Consider the following 21,444-nt stretch of genomic DNA (forward strand, 5'->3'; position numbering starts at 1 on the left):
GGTGGGGGCAGGGATCTGGAGAACCATCTGGAGGAGCTCCAGGGAGCAAGGAAGCACAGATCCGTAGGGCCCAGTCCCTCAGCTGCCCTGTCTCTTATTCTTCTCCTGCCCCACTTCATGCCAGCGGGCTCCCTCTCTCTCAGAGGATCTTGCAGGAGCATCTAGGAAGGGCTGGGGCCCTGTGTGCCATGCCCGGGTGCAGGTGTCCAGCCAGACACTCCAGTACAGCCTACAAGGGCATCAGGACTTCTGCCTGGGCCAAGTGGGCTGTCTCTACCCCTCATGGCTGCAGGCACACCGGCTGGGCCTCAGGCTGCTCATCTGTAAAATTAGCAGTGGTCTAGAGCAGCTTTTCCTGAGGTGGGGTTCACAAATTACATGGCAAGCAGGGACATTTTGGAGGACAACCACCTCGGGCTCACTTCCCCCAGAAGCCAATCTTGAGACAAAAGTGCTAGTGTCTCATCTGGGAGGGCATCCCAGCAAGTACAGAGCAGGGCAGGCAATGAAGGCAGCACCAGGCGTGGAGACGTATCTACTGCTGAGAGCGGGTCCCACTGGGATGCTATATGGAGCGCGCCTCGGGGGCCCACCTGGCCACCACGAAATGAGAGTTGTGTCCAGGGCCTTAGCTCTCAGGCTTCTCCAGCTGCCCTGCATGCCAGGTCAGCATGGTCCTGTGGCCAGACAAACCCTGGGCTGAGAGTTATGTGTGTTTGCAGTGAGAAGCCATCAGCACGAGTGAAAATTGTGTGGGGACAACAGCAGGGCTTGCACAGAGAAGCGGTTCTGTTCCCGAATGTCTCTCAAACGTGAGGTCAGCACTGAGTCCATTGAAATCTGTGTAATAGTTTGGTCTTGGAGGTGCTCCTGTGCCACCAGAACTGGGTTTGGCAGGCCAGCTCAGCTCACATTTAGCAAAGGATGCTGTTAACTATAGTTCAACCTGGTAAAATATTTCATATCATTTTCATGGTATTGCTTACATGTGTTATATTTCCATTTTACTGTTCCTGTTATATGGTAGTATGGCCCCAAATCATAAAGAGGGATCTGTAGTTCAAAAGAGGTTCATTAAAGCACAAAAGTATTGAAAATAGTAACAAACATTCTGCAAGATAATATGTGGTCACATATACCAGGGTAGATGAGTGTGTAGAACTAGATGACTTTACACAAGCAGAAATGAAAGTGTGAATCAGACAGATACGGGACTGAGTACCCCAAACAGGATTGTGTTAGCTGCTGATGCTTTTCTCACAGTCCCTGAGGCATCACCTATCATGCAGGCGTCACATGATAGCATGAAGCCCACATTTGCATCTTTTTCACATCAGGCCCTGTAAGCCAGTTAGGAAACCAACTCTTTTCCCAAATATGGGTAAAATAATAACATCCAGTGTGATAGCAATGCATTTTGTCACTAAAGACAGAGAAAGATCAAAACCAGAGAAGCATCATAAAAGTTGTCCAACTTACAGTGAAAACCAGCACAATTCAAACTGTGGCTTGTAAATTGAGTCATAGGGTACCGAGGAAAAGCAGAGCAAGCTCTTGGCAAAATTACTTGATCAAACAACAATTTTGGTTGTCACATAAAATCAATGACACATACTGTGAAAGAGCAATTGCTGTTCCCAGTGAGGGCTAGCAGACAATTGGGTTATTGTTGAATAAAACCACTTGTGGAAAGCGTTGTTCATTGTTGACCCAGAATTTGTTACATCTCTTCTTTCTTATAACAGTTTCCTGATTTTGATCCATGCACCAACGTCTCCAGTCTTAGGCAATTAATTACAAGTGGTCTAATCACTCATGGCCAGCCCATTTTCCACTTTCTCAGTCTCCCTTGCTGCTATAGGAGATGACTAGACCTGGTTCTGAGTCCACTAAGGGTACTTCTGTGAACATTTGTTATTGTTTTTTTAATAAAATGGGCACACATGCTGGTACCCCTCTTGCCCTTCTTCCTAACTTAGCTATGGTTATGATGCCTGGTGCTGGGCAGCCCTCTTGCAAAGATGAAGCAACCAGTTACAAGGTAAAGCCTGTGAGAGCTCTACAGACATCAGCAGTGGCATCAGTGAATGCCAGCATGGCCTGCTTCCACCCTTCCTGTCACCGTGCAGAAGTAACCCCTCTATGCTGAAAGCCAAGTGATTTGGATTCTCTGTTTTTGGTAGTTTCTCAGCATTTCTCAGAGGCAGACCACTAACGTGTCAGTTCTCCACATATTTCCAGAAAACACATGAGGGCAATGTACCTGGCGACTTTTTGTTCTGTTTATCACTGAATTCCTTTGCATGGAATGAGCTGCTGGCTTCCAGTTGGTTCAGCCATTGGGAACCAGCAGGAAAAGGAGAGGGCAGAGAGTGAGATCAAGGCATTTGGTCCCCTGGCTCCCTGCCCGGGGGTCTCCGTGGGTTGGATGTAGCCTTCCACTTGGGAGCCCCTGGTCCTCCCCAGGCAGCCAGCCCTCTCCTCTGCCCTCTCCCTCCTGGCACCCCCTTCTTTCCCCTTTATTCCTACGTGTGTTAACAGCTTGACTGCTGGCCTCCAGCTTGTTGCACCATCCCATGGGGTGCTTCTACACCCACGTGTTTGTAAATAGTCCCTTTGAAAATAAGCTTCCCTAAAATCACCCTGCTTTGAGTGCGCCATTATCTGTTGGTACTCTGACTGATCAACCAGCATCCAGCCACAGATTAATAAGAAAACACACGTACACATGTACATGCACACACACAACTTGCATCTTAATGCCACCCAAGCACCAGAGACAGCTGTGGTGCTCCTGATCATGAAATGCCTGACACGACCAGCAGGAAGGGTCAATGCCCTGGGCTTAAGGCCTTGTCAGCCATGTCTTTTCAGAAACAGGGTGGAGAAATGTACAGCGAGTGAAAGACCCTCGAGCAAAGTGTGTTGGCTGTTGGAGCAGATATTCACATGAAGCTTTGGAATAAGATGAGACACAATCCCTTCGCAGCACTCAGAGCCCTTTGTGGTGTGTGGCTAGCTTAAGCAGCATTTCAGTGGCACGTTCATTATCTGCATTACCCTGAACCTTTGGCTTCAGGGTGAGACCATCACTCTTCTTCACGTTGAAGATAAGAGATGAAGAACTTGAAGACAGAACTGTGGTGCCAAGGCTCAGCCTTTAAGAATATAACTCTCCTTACATTTGAAGGTTTTCTTCTCTTGGCAGAGAAATAAGTCAATATAAAGGCAACTGCTAGGAAAACTAAAAACAGACTATAAACCTTCAAATCAAAAATACAAACACATGTGCACAGACATGAATATCAAAGAAAACAAAAAAATATAGTAAAACAGAAAAGAGGGAGCATTAAAATAGAAAACAGAATATTGTATAATATAAGAAATAACTTAGAAAAGTTAAAAATGAAATATAAACCAAGGTATACAAGAAAATACTGAGCTGGGGCTGCAGTGTTACCATCAGTCAAGATTAAATTCAAAATAAAAATATTAAATGACAAGAGGAAGTGAAACAGGAGAGCAGTATCCACATTAAGAATCTAGACTTGAGATCTCTGTGCACAAAATAGCATATCTTCAAAATCAAGAATGAGATATGACAGTTAAGAATCACATTATATAGAAAATGCAAGTAGAAATTTGGATGAAGCACACCAGTACTTTTCAATCGACCCTATCAGTTCATGACTTATCAAGAAAACAAAAAGTAAGGAGAAATGTGGAGAATCTGAATAGTAATTAAATACCATTGAATTTGAGATGCAAACATCTCAAATAAAATGCCAGCAAATAAAAAACAGTATCTCAAAAGAATCATCCAAGTCAGTTCATCCTAGTAATGCCAGTGATTCAATAATGTTGGGGAATCTCTAATAAAATTGACCACATTACTAGATCACAGAGAACTATATAACACATTCTCAATAGATACCAAAAGACATTTGATAAATATCCCACATCCGTTCCTGCTTAAAACAAACAAAACTAACAGAATGGCAAAATTCTGTGCAGATGATATGATTGAAAAACACACAGCTACTAGAGACAATAAGAGAATTTAGGATGATGACAGTTTCCCAGGTTCATATACAAAACTCAGTAGCCCTCCTTTACATTAAAAAAATGCAACATCAGAAAATACACAGAAATTGTAGTTATGATTAAAAAAGATAAAATATTCAGAAAAATATTTAAGAGACATATAAGGACCTTTATAGTTAATATTTTATAATATTAAAATTATACAGGGAATATTCTATACTATACTTTTGAATAGACAATATTATAAACATGTCAGTGCTTAATGTACTAATTCAGTATGATTCTAATTTTTGTTTATCAGGTGGGGATCATGTCAAAGAATGATATGAAACTCAAATGGAGAAACAAATAAGGGCCAGGAAAGCCTGGAAAAAAACTAACATGATGAGGCTGGACCTATCAGATAATAAAACACATTATGATATTATAATTGTAAAGCAATTTGGTACCCCAAAATGAAATAGACAGCCCAGTGGGCCAGAATAGAAAGCCACCAACAGATCCCAATACACATGAGAATTCAATTTCTGATAAGGTAACATTTGAATTAGAAGAGAAAGGTGGTAGGGAAATTCACTAACCATTTTGGGGAACAAATAAAGTGGGAACCCTATGCTACTCCTTAAGTCAAAATACATTTCAAATTACTAGGGATTTATATATTAAAAACAAGACCATAAAACTCTAGAGGAAAGGTGAATTTATTTATAATATTATATAGGAAGTACAGCACACAAAACCCAGGAACCCAAAAGCAAATAAGAAACTTGACTATATAAAAATGTAAAAGTTCTTTATGGTAAAACATACTACAAACCAAGGTAAAAACCAAACCAGGAATAAGTAGGCATGAGTGACAGAGGGACTCATCTCCTCAATCATCAAAGACTTAAAACCACACAAGAAAAAATAAGTATGGAACATAAACCGGTGGTTTAGAGAGAAACACAAGTGCCTAATGAAAGTCTCAACTTTACTCATCATTAGAGAAATGTCAGTGAAAACAGGAAGATGTCTCCTTCGTCAGATCAGCAGAGATCCATTAAGTCTGGTAATGGCCCAGTGCCAGGGGGTGTTGAGGCACAGGCGTGCCCAGCTATGGTTGGCTGAGGGTGAAGTCAGTGCCACTCTTCAGAGGCAATTTGGCAACATCTGTCAAAATCCTCAGCCACTCAGATTTTTAATCCATAGATCTACACTCAGAAGCCCTCCAGTTTAGATGAACAAAACTGTTCAAGAAATGTGCTTGAAGACATCCCCTTTCTGGGTTTTGCTTTCCAAGGCCTTAACTCAGAGTCTCAAACACTGATGCACCTCAGAACCAACTGGAGTTTGTGATAAGACAGCTCCTGACTCTGGTTCTGGGGAGGCCCCAGGACCCTGCATTTCCAGCTAGTTCTCAGGTACTACTGCTGGTCTAGGAGCCACACCTTTAGCCTATTGCAGGGACCAGATGGTGGAGGGCTGGGGTCTGGATAGGGGAGTTCCTTTGAGAGAAGGAAGAGGCAAGGTGGAGGGGAGCAGGACTCTCCCTAGGACTGGTGGGGCAGAGTTGTCCAGAGTTGGAGCCTCCTAAAGAGATGGGGACCTAATCACCAGAGAGCCCTTCCTTCCCTCCCACAGCCAAAAACAGCAGAGCCACCACCTGTGAATCCACATGCTTGGGTAAGGGCCATGTTCCCCGTGAGTGGACAACAGGGACAGAACATCAGAGCACCAGGCGATTCCGGATAGGGAAAGCCATCCCTATTCCTCAGACAAGCCTTGGTGTGGGGTGGGTGGGGTTGGGGTGGCACATGGGACTGTCCCTGCAGAGAGAGGTGATGTTCTTGTGAGGACTCGGCTACTTGTTGACTTTGAAAAATAACATCTTTACAGCAAATGCTGCTGGGAAACTGGATATCCGCATGCAAAAGAAGGAAGCTGGACTCTGACCTTACACCATATACAAAATTTAGCTCTACATGGATCAAAGACCTAAATGAAGAGCTTAATGGTAAAACTCTTAGATGCAAAATCACACAAGGCTCCATGCACCTGCAAATTGTGGTGCAATAAAATTCTTAACCATTACGCTGAGATGGACAGAAACCCAAACAGCCGAACCTGATTGGTGTGCCTCAGGTAGCCCTGGTCAGGAGGTAGACTTATGGGTGGACGGCTGAAAACCAGGGCATTCCTTTCATGATTATGGCACTATGACTGATTCCCCACACCAGCTTTTGCCACCTTTACCAAAGTAAAATCAACAGTGAACAAGGTGTAGTGTAGAACTTGAATTTTTACATATGTATATACCAGTCCCACCACCCCCTAGAACATCTCCAGCAGCTCACAGGCTCTTCTGTGGCCCTGCCCAGTCAATACCGAAAGAGGTACTATTTATACCTAACCTGTCACTGAGCTTTAGTTCTGTTTTTAACTTCTTATAAAGGGAATTATAGTTATTGCCCTTTTGTGCTTGGCTTCTTTTACCTGGTATAAAGTTTTTAAGATTCATTCCTGTCATTGCATGAGGTAATGGTTTGTTCTTTTTTTGTTGTAGTATAATATTCCATCATATGATAAATCACAATTTGTTTCCACTCACCTACTGGACATTTGGGTTGTTTCCACTTTTAGGCTGTTATGAATAAACCTGCTACACCCTTTTTCTAAGTGTCTTGTGGTGGACATAAGCACCTTGCTTCCCTCTTGGGTACACACTGAGGAGCAGAATTAGGAACTCATAGGGTGTGCCTTATTGGGCTTCAGTAGGTGTCACCTGATTGTTTTCCAAGGCATTTGCATCAGTTCACTCTCCCATCAACAACAATGCATGACAGATCTGGTTAATTCTCAATCTTGCCACATTTGGTATTATTAGTCCTTTTAATTTTAGTATTTTTGATGGGAATGCATCATTTAAAAGTATTTAAAACTGAAATATTTGAAATTAGTAATAATTTTTATTTACCTAAAATGGGTGGGCCACAGATGTGAATGTTGGAGGGACTTACTGGCCTCTCCTAAGTACTCGGAAATCCCAAGCCTGCGTGGGTGTGTTTCTGCCTATGCAGTCACTGACGAGTGCTGCTCCAGACCCCACCCCCCTTGCCTTGGAACAGACCCTTCATTTCCCCATGAACAGGAAAAACCTAGTTGGGATCCCAGAGGGAGATGTTTCCCTTCGCCAGCTACATCTGGGGAACATCTGGTGAGCTCATCCCAGGACAGGCAGACACTTTTCTGGAGAAAATACATTACTTACTTGATCTTATTCTCCTGTATTTTCCCTTGTTCCTTCTTCTCTTCCCCAAACGCCTCATCCACTGGGCTCCCTGCTCTAAACCCCAACTCCAGCCCTTACCAGCTCCCTGCCCTGGTCTTCTCTGTCCTGTCTGCTTTCCCCAGTACACATCCCAGCAGGATGCAAGCCTAGACAGCCGGACACCCACTAGTGCTAGTGCCCAACCCTGCCCAGTTTCCTGATTAGCAGGTAGCATCTTCTAGAAACTAAGTGAAGGAATGTTGAACCTAGTGGGATTCTCTGGTCCAGTGGCCCCATTTTACTAATTGGAAGACTGAAGTCAAGAAAAAGAGAGACAGGGAGGGAGGGAAGGAGGGAGGAGAGAACAAACTAGAGCTCCACTCTAGATCATAGAAACCCCCTGCTCCTGCAGACTTGGCCAGAGGATTAGAGACAGGAAGGAGGAGGCAGTAGAAGAAAGGATTTCCTGGGACTATCAAGGTCTGCAGCCAGCAGCCACAAGAACAGGCTGGGTGTAGGAGGGAGTGGTGGTAGGTGGGTGGCCACCTGCCATCAGAGCCCTAAGGGCTGAGTCACATCTAGCAACTGATGCCCACCTCTGCAGCTCCTAAGCTTCAGGCTGAGCTGTTTTAGGCCCACCACTGACTTAAGAGTACCCACCATGCACTGATGGCCCATCTGTCTGCAATGCCAGCCCTGTTCTCTGGAGTCCTGGCTTCCTGTGCCCATTTACTAGGCATCTTTCGTTTATCTGACAAGTTCTTACCAAGCACTGAGGATAGTAGACACAGCCTCTGCCCTCCCACTACACACAGGCAATGCACAGCAAATGCACAAGTAAACCACACTACGCAGTGGGTGCTAGGCAGCCAAGGGCTGGAGATAAGCATCTGTCCAGCATGGGCAGGACACCCCAGGAGAACTGAGGCTGGCAAACAGCGAGGGTGTGGCGGGAAGGCAGAGGTAAGGCTGAAGGAACTTCATGAGATACAGAACAAAAACCTCGTGTAAATTAAACTACATGTGGCTGTACCACTGTGACACGCATGATATACAAATAAAAAGATGCACACACACAATACAGACATGAAAGGAAGGAGCAGGGAGGGGAATGTGGGACGGTAGTATGAAGACAGACGCGGCTGCCAAGGTGGGCAAAGGTCAGATTATCCCAGCTTTGCAGGCTCCTCGGAGTTGGGACTTCATCCCCTGGGCAATGGGAAGCCACTGGAAGCTTGGTTTCAGCTGTCCAGACACCTCCCCCTGCAGGCCCTCCAGGTACACACACTCAGCCTGTACAGGAAGGACAGGGGCTGTGGCTTCCCCAACCTGCTTTCTTCTTTTTGAAACTACTGGAAAGGTTAAGGGTAGGTAGACCCCTCCTGGCCCTGTACACACACACCTGTGGCTGAAGAGGGGCCCTCACTATCACTTCTACCCTAGAGCTATCCAGTCAGGACAGGTCACCTGCACCACCCCACCTGGAGGAAGGTAGAAAGGAATCCTGAGGGCAGGGCTAGTCAGTGACAGCATTCACTTAGGACAGTCAGAGAAGAACCCAGAATGCAGCGGGGGCAGCCTGGGAGGAGGAGGGTCAAGCTCCCGAAGGCTCCCTGGAGGAGGTACTGCAAGCTGAGACCTCAGAGCTTGGGCAGCGAGAGGGCCGAGAGGCCTTGCAGGCTAGAGGAGCCGCTGTAGCAAGGTGTGAGGGCAGAAGCGTTCCTCCGCGCGGATGTGGGGGTCTGGTGTGCACGCGGAGGGGTACCCTCGCGATCGGCCTCGTGCTGTGAGACGCGAGGTTGGCCCCAGGCAAGGGGGGCCTTGGCGGGAGCGAAGCAGGTGGTGGGCCGTTTTAATGGCCGGGGTCTTGCTCGGAGGAAACTCATCTTTTCTTTTAAGAGAGGGGTGAGGTGAGGTGAGGTGCGGTGTGAGACGCCAGTTCCGGGAGCCCCTGGCCCGGGTCTTCGCGGGGTCCGTAGCCCCCCGCTCTTCTCCAGGTCGGAGATTGCTTTGCGGGCGGGTCTGGAGGGTGAGGAGAAGGGAGGGAGCATTCAGATGGGGTTACAGCGAACCGCCTCGGGCGTGCGCGCCGCCCAGGGCCTCAGTCTACCCATCTGTAAGTAGGAGCCGCGCGATGAGGTGGGGTGGCCTGGAACTGTGCTCTGCCGGCTTGGATCGTGGGCAACTTTAAGGCAGTGAGCAGGGAGAGGACGGGGCGGGCGGGTCAGAGTCCGCAGGGAGGTCGCGCGGGGTGCCGCGTTCGGGGCCGGGCTGGGGAGCGCCTCCGGGCGGGTGGGCGGGCGTGGCGGCCCGGCTCCGGAGCGGGCTCAGCTTTGCGAGCGCCTCCGCGGGGCGGGCACCTCCGCGGGGCGGGCCCGGCGTGCGTCAGCGCGGAGCCCCGGCTCCCGGACGAGGGGCGGAGCGGCGGGCGGGGCGCAGCCAGTCTCCCGCCGCCGCTGCCGCCTCCGGACGCAGAGCGGGTCTCCGGGCTGACGGCTGCCGGCTGACGGCCGGCTAACCCACGTCGCGCAGGGAGTCCCGGGCGGCCGCGGTCACGTCGCTGTCTTCGGCGAGCGCCCAGAACGCAGGTGAGCGCGCGGGGTTCCGGGCCCGGCCGGCTGGGACCTGGGGGCCTGCGGGTGGCACTGCCCGTCTCCCCACGGCCCGTCAGCCCCGGCACCCCAAGGGCCGCCCGTCAGGACAGCCGCCCGGCCCCAGGCAGCGCGCCCCGGCCGGAGTCGGCCCGCGGGGGGCAGGCGGCGGGGCTTCCGCTCCCCTCCCCCGCCCCGCGCCGACTGCCCGGGAAGCCACGGCTCACCTGCTAGGCGCGGGGCGGGGGGCGCGGGTCCGCAGGGGAGTTTCCCTTGACCCCAGCTGCGGGAGAACTTTTCAGAAGTTCCTCGCGTGTCTGGAGCAGGTGACACTTGCCGCCGTCCGCCTCGGGCCCCCGGGCGGGGGTCGGGAGGGAGTCATGGCTCGGGAAGGAGGCGGAGGAGGAGGGTTTGCGCTCACCTGTTTGTCAGTCGCCGTCACATGCGGAGGCCACCGCCGTGAGTCACGGGCGCGGCGACACCGGCGGCCGCGGGCGCACGTAGGCTCGGTCCCACGCCCTCCCCTCCCTGGCACCTCTTCCCGGTCCTGTTTCCCGCTGGCGCGCCGTTGAAGCCCACCCCATAGCAGCCGTCCGACCTTAGTCGCACCTTTTTCCTCCGGTGGTCACACCGAGCGCCCCTCCCCGGCCTCACTGCCCACCGGTGCTCCACTCGGACACAGAGCCTCACCCCCAACCTGAATCACTGCCCTCCCGGACCTCCCGTCCAGAGGTCACCAGGTCCATCCCCCTGTCCCAACCTCTCAGCTCCGGTGGGGACGGGTGGGGGGGTTCAGCCGGTCCCACCTCGTCCAGTCCCGAGGTGAGCCATCTTGTTAAAATGCAGGCCTGGTATGGTCCGTCCCCGTTTGAACCTTTGGTGTCGTCCATGCCCTCAGGCTGCTGAGATCCCCTCTGCACCCGCACCCCTCCCACTGGCTCTGTCTAGCCCTTCACTGGCCTTGTATCCTTCTGGAACTACCTGTCTTCACCCGTCCTGCCCACCCTTCCCACCTCCTGTCCGGGTACTGGACCCACTTTGTAAACCCCTAACCAAGCCGCAAGAGTGCAACGCGGGTGTGCTGGCTCCGTGTGCCCATGCCTGCGGCTGTGCTGGACCTGGCAGGAGTCGGGTAAATACTGAGGAGTGAGGGAGTATTGAGGAGTGGGGGATGTTTTTGAGGAGTGAGGGGAGTATTGAGGGAGGATATTGATGAGTGGGGAGGTGTCAATGAGTGAGAGGGTAATGATGAATGAGTGGGGATAGGGAGGAGTGGGTGGGTATCAACAAGTAAAGGGGTATTGATGTTGAAGAGTGAGGGGGGAAGGAGTGAAGGAGGCCTGCTTAGGTGGAGGAAGCAGCTGCTGTCAAACACAGTTTTCCTTCTGCTGCAGTTGATGTCTCAGTAGCCAGCAAACGTTTGGCACCTACTCAGTGCCAGCCAGAGGCCAGGCTGAGGAACTGCCCCCTCCCACAGGGTCACTTTCAGAGGCTCAGGTAGGGAGGGCTGTGCCAAGGCTTCTGTCTGCCTGCTCTGGACTGCCCGTGCTGTTTTTCCAGCCAATCCCAGTGGGAGCCAGTGGGGCCCTGCCCTTCTCCCAGGAAGCAGTTCCTGAGGTCCTGGGACCATGTGTCCCAAGGTGTTGGGGGAACAGCCTGGCTAGGGCCTGGGGCTCTGAGGTGAAAGGATACATTCTTCTGATTCTGGGGAGGATAGAGGCAGCTGAAGCCCCCCCACACCCCCTCACCTCCCTAGTACCGGCTCTGGCAGGGAGCAGGGACTCTGACTGCTGAGGTGTGCAGAGGAGTGGGTGTGACTTTTTAGAGGCCCTAAGATATCCTGCCCCCACCCCAGGCCCCCAGAAAGTCTGTTTGCTTGGTGCCAGGGTGAGGTGGCCTCCCCTGGATCACACTGTGCCTCTGAGTATGTAGATGGTTGGGGCAAGCAGGAAGGGGTGGTATGCCCTCTTGACTGTTCGCTCCAGTTTGTGGTGGCAGGAGGGTGGCCTGATTCTCAGGGCCCAGGGAGATCCCTGAAGAAGCCTGGCTGTCTGAATCAGGACCTGCCTCCGGGACTCCTCAGGGTGTGTATTTCTGTTTGAGCCAGCTCATAGGAACTGCTTTTGCTTCTGGGGGACCCCAGGCTGGGCTCTGCTCCCTGGGAGCAGGGCCTGGACTGAGCTCTGCAGGCTCCACCCCCACCCTGACTCACTGGCTGACCCTTTCCTTGGGCTCTTTCACTATCTTTATTCCTTTCCTGACTTGGCCATCCGTGCTCTGGCTGGACCTTTTAGTCTCATCTCTTGGCTCTGCCAGTCTCGGCCTCTGTACTCCTGGGACAAGCTCCAGATCCAGGGCCTCTTCCTCCGACCTGACCCCAAAGCAGTGTCAGGAAGGGGTGCTTCCTCATTTCCTTCCAAGGCTGCAGATCCTGCTAGAGTTCATCCCCAGAACCTGCGGCCATAGCTTCCCTGTGTCCATGTGTCCCTGCCTGCAGCCCTGGAGCTTACGGGTCCCTCACCTCACATTCCCACTCCGCAGGCATCTCTGGGGCAGGGCCTGGGTGTTGGCTCCAACCTGCTTCCTTGCATCTCTTTCCAGGTTTATGCTTGGGGAACAGGGAGCCTCCTGAGATGCTTGCATTGGCACCTGCCTGCAGCCCTCAGAGCTGCCCCTTCTGGGTACGACTCTAGCTCACACTCTCTGGCACAGGCTGGGGGATGGGCACATGACCCTCCCTCCTTAAACTGTGGCAGGAGCTGGAGATCACACTGACCAGTCACTTCCCAGAATCTCACGTGCTTAAATCTTGTTTCTGTGTTTATACCTGATGTACTGCACCTGCCTCTGCCGGGCCTCAGGTACCCTCTGTATGCTAGACTCTGCTCTAGGTGTGGGCACAGTGATGCTGCGCAGAGAGGCCCTCGCTGGCATGGGGGAGGGAATGGGGAGACTGTTGCCAGAGGGTGCAATGAAGGCTGTGGTGGGGGACTCCCAGGGCCCTGGTATCCAGAGAGCCCTGTAGTCAGGGAGGAGGAGTGGGGTATTAGGGAGGCCCTTGTTAGGATGTGGCTCCTAAAGGGGGTGCAAGGACCAGGAGGAGGGCAGGTCACACCACTGAGGGCACTCCAGCACAGCTGGAGTATAAAATGAGGGGCTGGGGTAGGGAGAGTCTCACCTGAGATGAGTCTGGAGGGGAGGTGACAGCCAGGCATGGGGTGGCAGGTACATGTATGACTTGTTAAGATCACTGGCTACAGGGCAAAGAATGGCTTTGGGGAGAGGGTAGGAGCAGAGGCAGCGGACATGAGTAGTAGGAGTGGGGACAGAGACATGAGGGTAATAAACTGCTGAGTGAAGATGACATGTATAAAATGCATAGCATATATGAATCTTAGGCATACAGTTAGGTGAATTTTTAGTTTGTGACACCCATGGAACCACACCCAGACCAACAGGGAACATTTCCAGGCCCCCTGAAGAGTCCCTTATGACTATCTCCAGTGCACCCCCCACCCCCATTCTGACCTGAATCATTCATTACCAGTTGGGTTTGCCATTTTTTGACCATCGTTCTCATGTGTTCCTGTCTGGCTTCCTTCACTCAGCATGACGTCAGTGAGATTTATCTGTGTTGTGTATCCAGGGAGCTCATTTTTTTCCACGGTGTAGAATGACACATTCACCAAGCATTTACCACTGTTCTAAGAACTTGACATTTATTGATTCACGTAAACCTCCCAACCCTATGAGGTTTTAAGACCAAGAATTGGAGACACAGAGAGGTTAAAGCACTTGCCCAGGGTCACCCAGGCAAATAATAGCCAACTGGGTTCAAGTGCAGACAGTCTGATTCTGGAGCCAAGGTTCTTAACACTATGCTGGGTGGCCTCCCTGACGCCTACTGAGTCTGTGGCCTGGCCTTGAGTGGATTCATGAGCTAATGTGTACGTTATAATAAACTAGGCGGCTGGATGTGGATGGAGGGGGAGTTGAGGATGACTGCAGGTTTCTGGCTTGAGTAACTCGGTGGGTGGCGGTGCTGTTACTAAGATAGGGAACACAGGAAGAGGAACAGATGGCACGGGGGGCAGGGAACAGACAAGGGGTTTGATTTGGGGCCTGTGGAATTTTGTGTGTCTAATGGACGGCCAGGCAGTTACCAAGTGGGCATTTGGTTTTGGGGATTCTCAAGCTTGGGTGTGTGATTAGGGAGGCATTCAGCAGCCTATAGACAGTGTCTAGAGTTTGGGAAAGGTCTCTCAGCAGGACTGTGAAGGGGGCAAGATGCACGAGTGTGGTTTGTCTGCATGTTGTTCCTGTGTGTCTTGAGTGTTGCGGTGGCCTGCACTTGAACATGGGGCAGCCTGGCTCTGGGTCATGAATTCCCCCATCTCCTGGGAGGGCCTGCAGGTCAGCTGGGAGCTGGGTTGTTTTTGTTTGTGGTTTGACCCTGAGGTGGAGGGGGGCTGCCAAGCTTAAGGAACTACCCTCTCAGAAGCCCCGGAAGCACCTGTGCGTCCTCCCCAGCCAGGCTGGAGGTTAGCAAGGAGGGGAGCTTCTGCTTCTCTTGTGTCTGCAGGGAGAGGCTATCCCTGGTAAGTCGGCTGACAATGCACACTCTCTGGGTCTGGGGTCCAGGGACTTGTGGGAGGCTTGGCAAAGGGGGATTGGGTGTTTAGAAAGGACACCTAAGCAGGGGAGCTGGCCAGCCTTCTGGCCTCTCATTTCCTGTAATGGCAGTGGGGGAGGGCTCCCCAGCACTGAGGCCCTCTGCATGTTTCCCCTTCTTCCTGATGACCTCCTGGGCCTGGCCCTGAGTGCTGAGAGAGCAGGAGACAGGTTCGCTGTGCTCAGCCCTTAGGATAGCCCTTTGGGGATTCCCAAACAGCGGGAGGGACTGTTGTTGATTGCAGCATTTGCGGGAAGGGGCCCCCAGCCTCCTCCTCTCTGAGGAGGCTGGCCAGGCTGTGGGAGCCTCTGGCTGCGCTCCTGCAGAGGGCTGACACCCTCCAAGGGGAGACACAAGTGGAGTGTCATGGGGTGCTGCAGGTCACCAAGCTGCAGGCAGGGTGGGACATCATCCTGGCCTGTCAGTTTCTCAAAATTTTTTTCAAGGGGAAAAAATAATTTCCATAGGAAGTTAATCCAAACAAATGGGGTAGATATTGAAGGAGAGGCAAGATGGGGGTGAGTTTTAAGATCCAACATGAGACGTTGGAGAGATGCCCCAGGCCTGGAGGCAGGGAACTTCTGCCGGGTGGGGTTGGCAGGGGTTTCTGGGGAGAGTCTGAGCCGCGCCAACGCAGATAGGAGGGGCCCAAGAAAGCTCTGAGTCTGGGAATCTGGGGGCCTAGCCAGCCTGGTGCGAGCAGGGTGTGTGTGCAGGGTGGCTGTCTGCGGGAGGAAGAGGGGGAAGCAGGCCGGTGCTCCTGAGGGCTGTGGGCACCCCCACCGAGGCACACAGCTGCAACGTGTGAATCACCCAACCAGTGAGTCAGCCCAGGGCTCCCGTGGGGAGTGGGGAGGCCTGGCTGGGGCCCGTCCTCGCCTGCGGGGCTGCCTTAGACGCTGCTGTGGAGGAGGGTTGCAGGAGGCAGGGAGGCAGGTGCCTGGCGGAGTCCCAGGAAGACTGCCGGGGAGGTGGGAGTGTGCAGGGGCCCGGGTGAGGGCTTGGCCTAGGGGCACCTGCGGCCGGCACCCACCTGGCCCGGCGTGCCCCTCAGAGCCCTGGCCTTGCCCCTGCAGGCTGCGCCGCCATGACCGGGCTGCGGAAGAGGAAGCTTGACCAGCTGGACGAGGACTCCTCCTCGCTCTGCTCGTCCTCCTCACTGTCGTCGGGCCACCACTCCCGCTCCTGCTCCCCGAGCTCATCCGTCTGCCTGGCCTGGGACTCGGACGAGGAGGGCCCCTGGGATCAGACGCCGCTGCCTGACCGTGATGCCTGTGGCCCCCAGAAAGCTGCCCGTGAGTCCCCCCTACCGGGACGCCTGCCACACCCCGTCTTCCTTCCTGAGAATGAAACCGTGTCCCTGCGCTTGTGCTTCCCGCCCTGTCCCCTTCCCGGGCTGAGCGACGTCCACCGTCGGGGCACGGGGCCACACCTCCCGCGCCGCGCCTGGCGGACGGAGGGCCGGCTCCTCCCCCGGCTCCAGTTCCGCCTCTCCGGGGCTGCCGCGGCTCCCTCCTGCCGCGCGCTGCTGGCTCTGCCAGAACTGGGTGGAAAGGCTTGTTACTTTCCGGGCTGGCATGATTCTGATGCCACACTGACAGAAAAGGCCCGGGAGCAGTGCCTCTCAACCGCATTTGCCTGGCCCGTCCCCCACTAGAGCCCTCTTGGACCCCTGTTCCCCCCGCAGTTTAATACCACAGACAAGGCTGTTCATGTACAATGTGTGTACCGGTGTACACACATTAAAAAGTATGATTTTTAGCACATAGAATGAAACAGTACATAAACTGACTAAACTAGTATGGTTTTGTTCTAGAAATACAAGTTTATTATTATAAACCCAGTCTTATACTTTACCAATGACTATGTCAGAGGGAGAAAAATAGGAGAGCTGCGATAGATGCTGAAAGAATATTTGATAAAATGTAACATTCCTTCTAGATAAGATCCTTGGGGTAAGGTAGGAACAAGCAAATTCTACCTTAAATGATAAAAAAAAGTCTCAACCGGAAAGCTGGCATTCTGATTAATGATGAGATACTAGAAGCAGTCCCACTGAACAGGGTGAGGGCGCTGTGTCTCAGCTGGGTTAGCTAACATTGTTCCGGAAGTCGATTCAGGTACCAAAGCGAGTAAGAATTCTGTGTACTGGATTGACTAGGCAAAATTGCCATTATCTACAGATGGCTGACTGCCTGGTGAACTGAAGAACATAAATAAAAACTTTTAGAGGGAATTCCCTTTAAATAATTCCCTTTCATTTTAATTTTGTCGCTGGGTACAAAATTAATATATTAAGTTGAAATATGTGGAATTGCCAATATTCAACTATTGTATGGTAATTTCTTACAATTCAACCTGATAAAAAGCAACAATATACCAATATATGTATTGAATATGCCAATACATAGCTTATTTATCAGTGTATAATCAGTAACTTACAAAGGCAATTCCAAATAACAGCCTTTCTAAGCCTGTTGTAAAACATAGACTCTATAAAGGAAAAGATTGGTATTTTTTAGTTACATAAACTTTAGAAATTATTTTGTAAAATGTCATGAAAAAAACTAAAAAACTAAAACATTTGCACAGATAGGTTAGACAGATGATTAACATCTCTAATACCGTATGTAAAGAGCTTCTAAAAATAAATAAAAACTAGAAAACTGTACAAGGGACCCATAAATGGCTAAAATAAAGTGGGAAAGATATTTAATCTTACAAAATGCTCTCATTTGAACTGGTAAATAACAGTAAGCCCATACTGACATAGGGTGGTATTCAGTTCTACCAGCTCCAATCCCAGCCAGGCCGACCCCTAAGTACGATCCATGACTTCCTGGGGGGAAGGGCACAGGATGAGGTGTGAAAAAACAGTTCAGCATCATCTGAGAGGTTATGCTGTGCCCCCTTGTGCCCCAGGGGACTGATGCCCTACCCCTTGCCTTCCAGCCTTGTCCATCCTGAAGCGGGCTCCCCGGAAGCACCCAGCCCACATAGCCTTTGATGGCATCACTGTCTTCTACTTCCCTCGGTGCCAGGGCTTCACCAGTGTGCCCCGCCGTGGCGGCTGCACTCTGGGAATGGCCTCCCGCCACAGTGCCTGCCGTCGCTTCTCCTTGGCTGAGTTCACCCAGGAGCAAGCCCAGGCTCGGCAAGAGAAGCTGAGGCTGCGCTTGAAGGAGGAGAGGCTGGAGGGGCTGCGCTGGAAGGTAGGGACCCTCACAGGGCCACAGCCTTGGGTGTCTTCTGAGGGGAGGGGTGCTGGGTGGGTTGTTTGTTTATGCTATGTTTGGGGAAGGAGGCCCTTGGGGCCTGTTGGCTCAGGCTGTTCCCTGGTGTCCTGCCAATTATCTGTAGGACATAGAAGTGCCCCTGGTTGCTGCAGGGGCTGGGGGCTTGTGCCCAAATCTGTCTGACCCCAGTGGGGAGGACATGGGGTCCATGTGACAGTGGAGGGTGGGGTTTTCCATGAACTGGGAATGACGTGGACAGGAAATCTGAGCACACATCCTGGGGCAGTGTTCTCAGCTGTCCTGTTCGCTGTGGCATCCTCGGTACCTGGCCCACAGCGTGGGGAGCCTTTACTGAGTGACGGGGTTGTAGGGCCAAGACTATGTGTCTGTCACATCCCTCTTTCCTACGGTTGTAGCTTGCAGAGGCTGGGGTGCCTGAAAGCGAGGCGGACCTGCCTCTTACAGTGGATGCCATCGATGATGCTTCTATGGAGGAGGCCTTGACAGTGGCTATGGCAGACGGCCAGTTGGAGGAAATGACCTTCCTACAACCCTACCCAGCCCGGCAGCGGCGGGCTCTGCTTCGGGCCGCAGGCGTGCGGAGGATCGATCGTGAGGAGAAGCGGGAGCTGCAGGCTCTGCGCAAGTCACGGGAGGATTGTGGCTGTCGCTGTGATAGGGTCTGTGACCCTGCGACCTGCAGCTGCTGCCAGGCAGGCATCCAGTGCCAGGTGCAGTGTTGATGGTGCTGGGAGGGGGAGCCTGAGTGGGGGCTTCTTGGGATCCCATGGATTCTCACCCATGCCTCTGCTTCCTTTGCAGATGGACCACACAGCATTCCCCTGTGGCTGCTGCAGGGAGGGCTGTGAGAACCCCAGGGGCCGCGTGGAGTTTAATCAGGCACGTGTACAGACGCATTTCATCCACACGCTCACTCGCCTGCAACTGGAGCAGGGGGCTGAGGGCTTTGGGGAGCTGGAGGCCCCTGCCCATGGCGGCTTGGCCTGTCCTGGTGCACAAGACCTGGCCAAACCCCCTGTGAGCAGTAAACTGGGTGATACCAGCTGTAGCAGCATGACTGATTCCTCCACAGCCTCAGGCACCAGCGAGGTCCCTGGCTGCCCTGTCCTCCCCGCCCTGTCTGGCCTTGGCTCCCAGCCTGGCTTGGGTGATGACAGTCTGGCACGGATCCTGAGTTTCAGTGACTCTGACCTGGGTGGAGAAGAAGAGGAAGAGGAGGAAGGGGGTGTGGGGAGCCTGGACAACCTCAGCTGCTTCCACCTAACTGACATCTTTGGTACTGGTGACCCTGGTGGTCTGGCCAGCTGGACCCACAGCTATTCTAGCTCTAACCTCACGTCGGGCATCTTGGATGAAAATGCCAACCTGGATGCCAGCTGCTTCCTCAACAGTGGCCTTGAAGGGTCAGGAGAAGGCAGCCTCCCTGGCACCTCAGTGCCTCCCGACATGGATGCCGGCCAGAGCAGCTCTGTGGACCTCAGCTTGTCATCCTGCGACTCCTTTGAGCTGCTCCAGGCCCTGCCAGACTACAGTCTGGGGCCTCGCTATGCCTCACGGAAGGTGTCTGACAGCCTGGACCACCTTGAGGCAGCCCACTACCCCTTGCCTGCCTTTTCTCCTCCTGGGGATCCTGGTACTTGCTTCCTGGAGTCCATCATGGGCTTGTCGGAGCCGGCTGCTGAGGCCCTGGCTCCCTTTGTGGACAGCCAGCTGCTTGAGGACACCTCCCCAGCGTCTCTGCTGGAGCCTGTGCCTGTGTGAGGATGGGGGGTACTTTTTCTGGCCCCACGAGCCCTGTTGCTTCATTGTAATCTGGAGCTTCTGAGGTCTAAATGCAAGCTTCCCGTGGGCTGGCTCACCCAGTGTGGGTGCTCCCAGTTTTCACGCAACACTCTGGATGAATTTATTTATTTTTGTAACTTTCTGTGCTGAAGAGATGGTGGAGCAGGGGTTTCCCTGCCCAACCACCCAGACCCCTGTGCCCCTGTGCCACATAACTTCTTCTGCTCCCACGGAGCATGCTGGGAAGAGGAGGAAACGTGGCTCCCCTGGAGCTTTGTAGACCTGTTTGGTCTCTTGTGATCCTAAGCCAGGTTATGAGACAGGTCTTAAATCTCTACTTCCTATGGCTTTTCCTGCCACCTTGAGCCCTAGACCCATGGCTGAATCCTCTGGACTGTGAAGACTATAATTTATTTCTGTAATTTATTTGGGGACTAGGTGGTGTAGGCTTCTCCTGACTGGTGGGCAGTGCTCGGTTCACCATGGGGTGGGGCCCAGATCCCTGGGGGCCCCTCTGCCTGTGGTCCTGCAGCTCTGCCCTGACTGGGCTTTGGTACCGACCAGATGTGGATTCAAGGCCTGTGGTCTACCATGGCAGCTGCCTGGATCCGGGTGGCTGAGTGGGCAGGGGCTGATGGACAGCCTCTGGCCAGAGGGAGGGCTAGGCTGGCCAAGTGTGACCAAAACCCTCTTCTTCCCTATACCCCCTCTGCTTCCTGTCCTCTGCCCATCTCCTGCAAGACCACAGCCTTTATTCAAAAGCCCACCAATGTAGGAAGGGAAGCAGGAGGCCCAGAGCAGTGTCGGGCCTGCCTCTGGGCTTGGAGCATGCCCCGGCTTCTATCTCAGGGCTTCCTGGGCACTGTGCTCCAGCGTGGTTGCCAGCCGTGCCCTAAGGTCAGGGGTGAGGAGTGGCCCATGGCCCTTACGCCCTTGTCTGCTGATGCTGAATACTGCATCATTTCCATATTTTTCCAAGTCTTAGAACTATAATTTATTCATTTTTCTGTGTCTGTACCAAGAAGCCCAGGCTGTGGGCTGGCCCTCTTGCCTAGAAGGCCTTCTCAGCCTGCATGCTTGTGGAAACACCTTGTACCTGAGCTTCCAGGTTCCAATAAAGAGGTTCCATTTTTAACAGTGTGGTCTGTGTTTGTGGGCTGGGAGCACATTGTCAGTAGGCAGGAGGCAGTCAGGAATACAAACCCTGCAGGCCAGTGTGGATAGGAACAGGGGACACAGCACCATGGACCTCCCCCATCAGGGCAGTCAGCCTGGGGACTGCAGGCCAAGAGGCTAGCCGGGCAGATGGAGTCATTTTTCCTCTGGATGCCTATCTTTCCTGTGGGCGCAGTGGGGAGCAGGAGGGTGCTCTCCTATGCTGGCTCCCTGCTTGGGGTGGGTGGGGATACACTCCTTCCCAGTCACCCCACCAATGGGCTGGCCCTGGGGTGGGTCACCCCTCTAGGTGGGACAGGCAGGGGGATGAGCAGCTGAGATCCTTGGGGCTGAGAAGCAGATGCCATGCAACCTCATCCCTGGCCCCCACAAGGCTGTCCGACCTGCTTGGGGAGCAGCCTGGGCTGTAGGCCAGAGGGGCAGGCACGTCCTGCCCTGGGGAGCTGGGTATGGGGGCCTGAAGAGCAAGGGTGCCCCCATCTAGAATAAAAATGATCCACGCAAGTTTTAGGAGGGGACTGATCTGGCCTCCCTTTCTGGCTCTAATTCTCATCTAAAGGTCTGTGCTGGGTGCCCCTTCCTTTGTCTCTGTGGCTTCCACCTACTTCCCCTCTGTGCCTCAGAACTGCGTGGATAGTGACAGCACTCATCTCATAAGCCTTTACGTATAAG

General features: G+C 52.7%; 1 protein-coding gene across 3 annotated transcripts; it reads left to right on the forward strand.

The window, feature by feature from the left end:
- The first annotated feature begins 9,719 nt into the window (after positions 1-9,719).
- Positions 9,720-20,731, forward strand: CSRNP1 (cysteine and serine rich nuclear protein 1). 3 transcript variants are annotated; one of them, XM_037014542.2, is made up of 5 exons: positions 9,720-9,882; positions 15,634-15,852; positions 17,510-17,769; positions 18,210-18,524; positions 18,616-20,731. In XM_037014542.2, the coding sequence occupies exons 2-5, from the start codon at positions 15,645-15,647 to the stop codon at positions 19,573-19,575; spliced, it is 1,743 nt and encodes a 580-aa protein (XP_036870437.1). In that variant the 5' UTR covers positions 9,720-9,882; positions 15,634-15,644; the 3' UTR covers positions 19,576-20,731. The 3 variants fall into 3 exon arrangements, with proteins under 3 accessions (XP_036870437.1, XP_073079986.1, XP_073079985.1); XM_073223885.1 differs by lacking the exon at positions 9,720-9,882 and adding an exon at positions 11,183-14,483; XM_073223884.1 differs by lacking the exon at positions 9,720-9,882 and adding an exon at positions 14,503-15,377.
- The last annotated feature ends 713 nt before the right edge of the window (positions 20,732-21,444 follow it).

Source organism: Manis javanica, chromosome 15, assembly GCF_040802235.1.
Source record: "Manis javanica isolate MJ-LG chromosome 15, MJ_LKY, whole genome shotgun sequence".
Lineage (NCBI taxonomy): Eukaryota > Metazoa > Chordata > Mammalia > Pholidota > Manidae > Manis > Manis javanica.

Bases quoted from the DNA above. Each gene is read 5' to 3' on its own strand.
- CSRNP1 (XM_037014542.2), top strand. From the start codon at position 15,645: ATGACCGGGCTGCGGAAGAGGAAGCTTGACCAGCTGGACGAGGACTCC. The intron at 15,853-17,509 runs GTGAGTCCCCCC...CTTGCCTTCCAG, and splicing joins TGGCCCCCAGAAAGCTGCCC to CCTTGTCCATCCTGAAGCGG. The intron at 18,525-18,615 runs GTGCAGTGTTGA...CTTCCTTTGCAG, and splicing joins AGGCAGGCATCCAGTGCCAG to ATGGACCACACAGCATTCCC.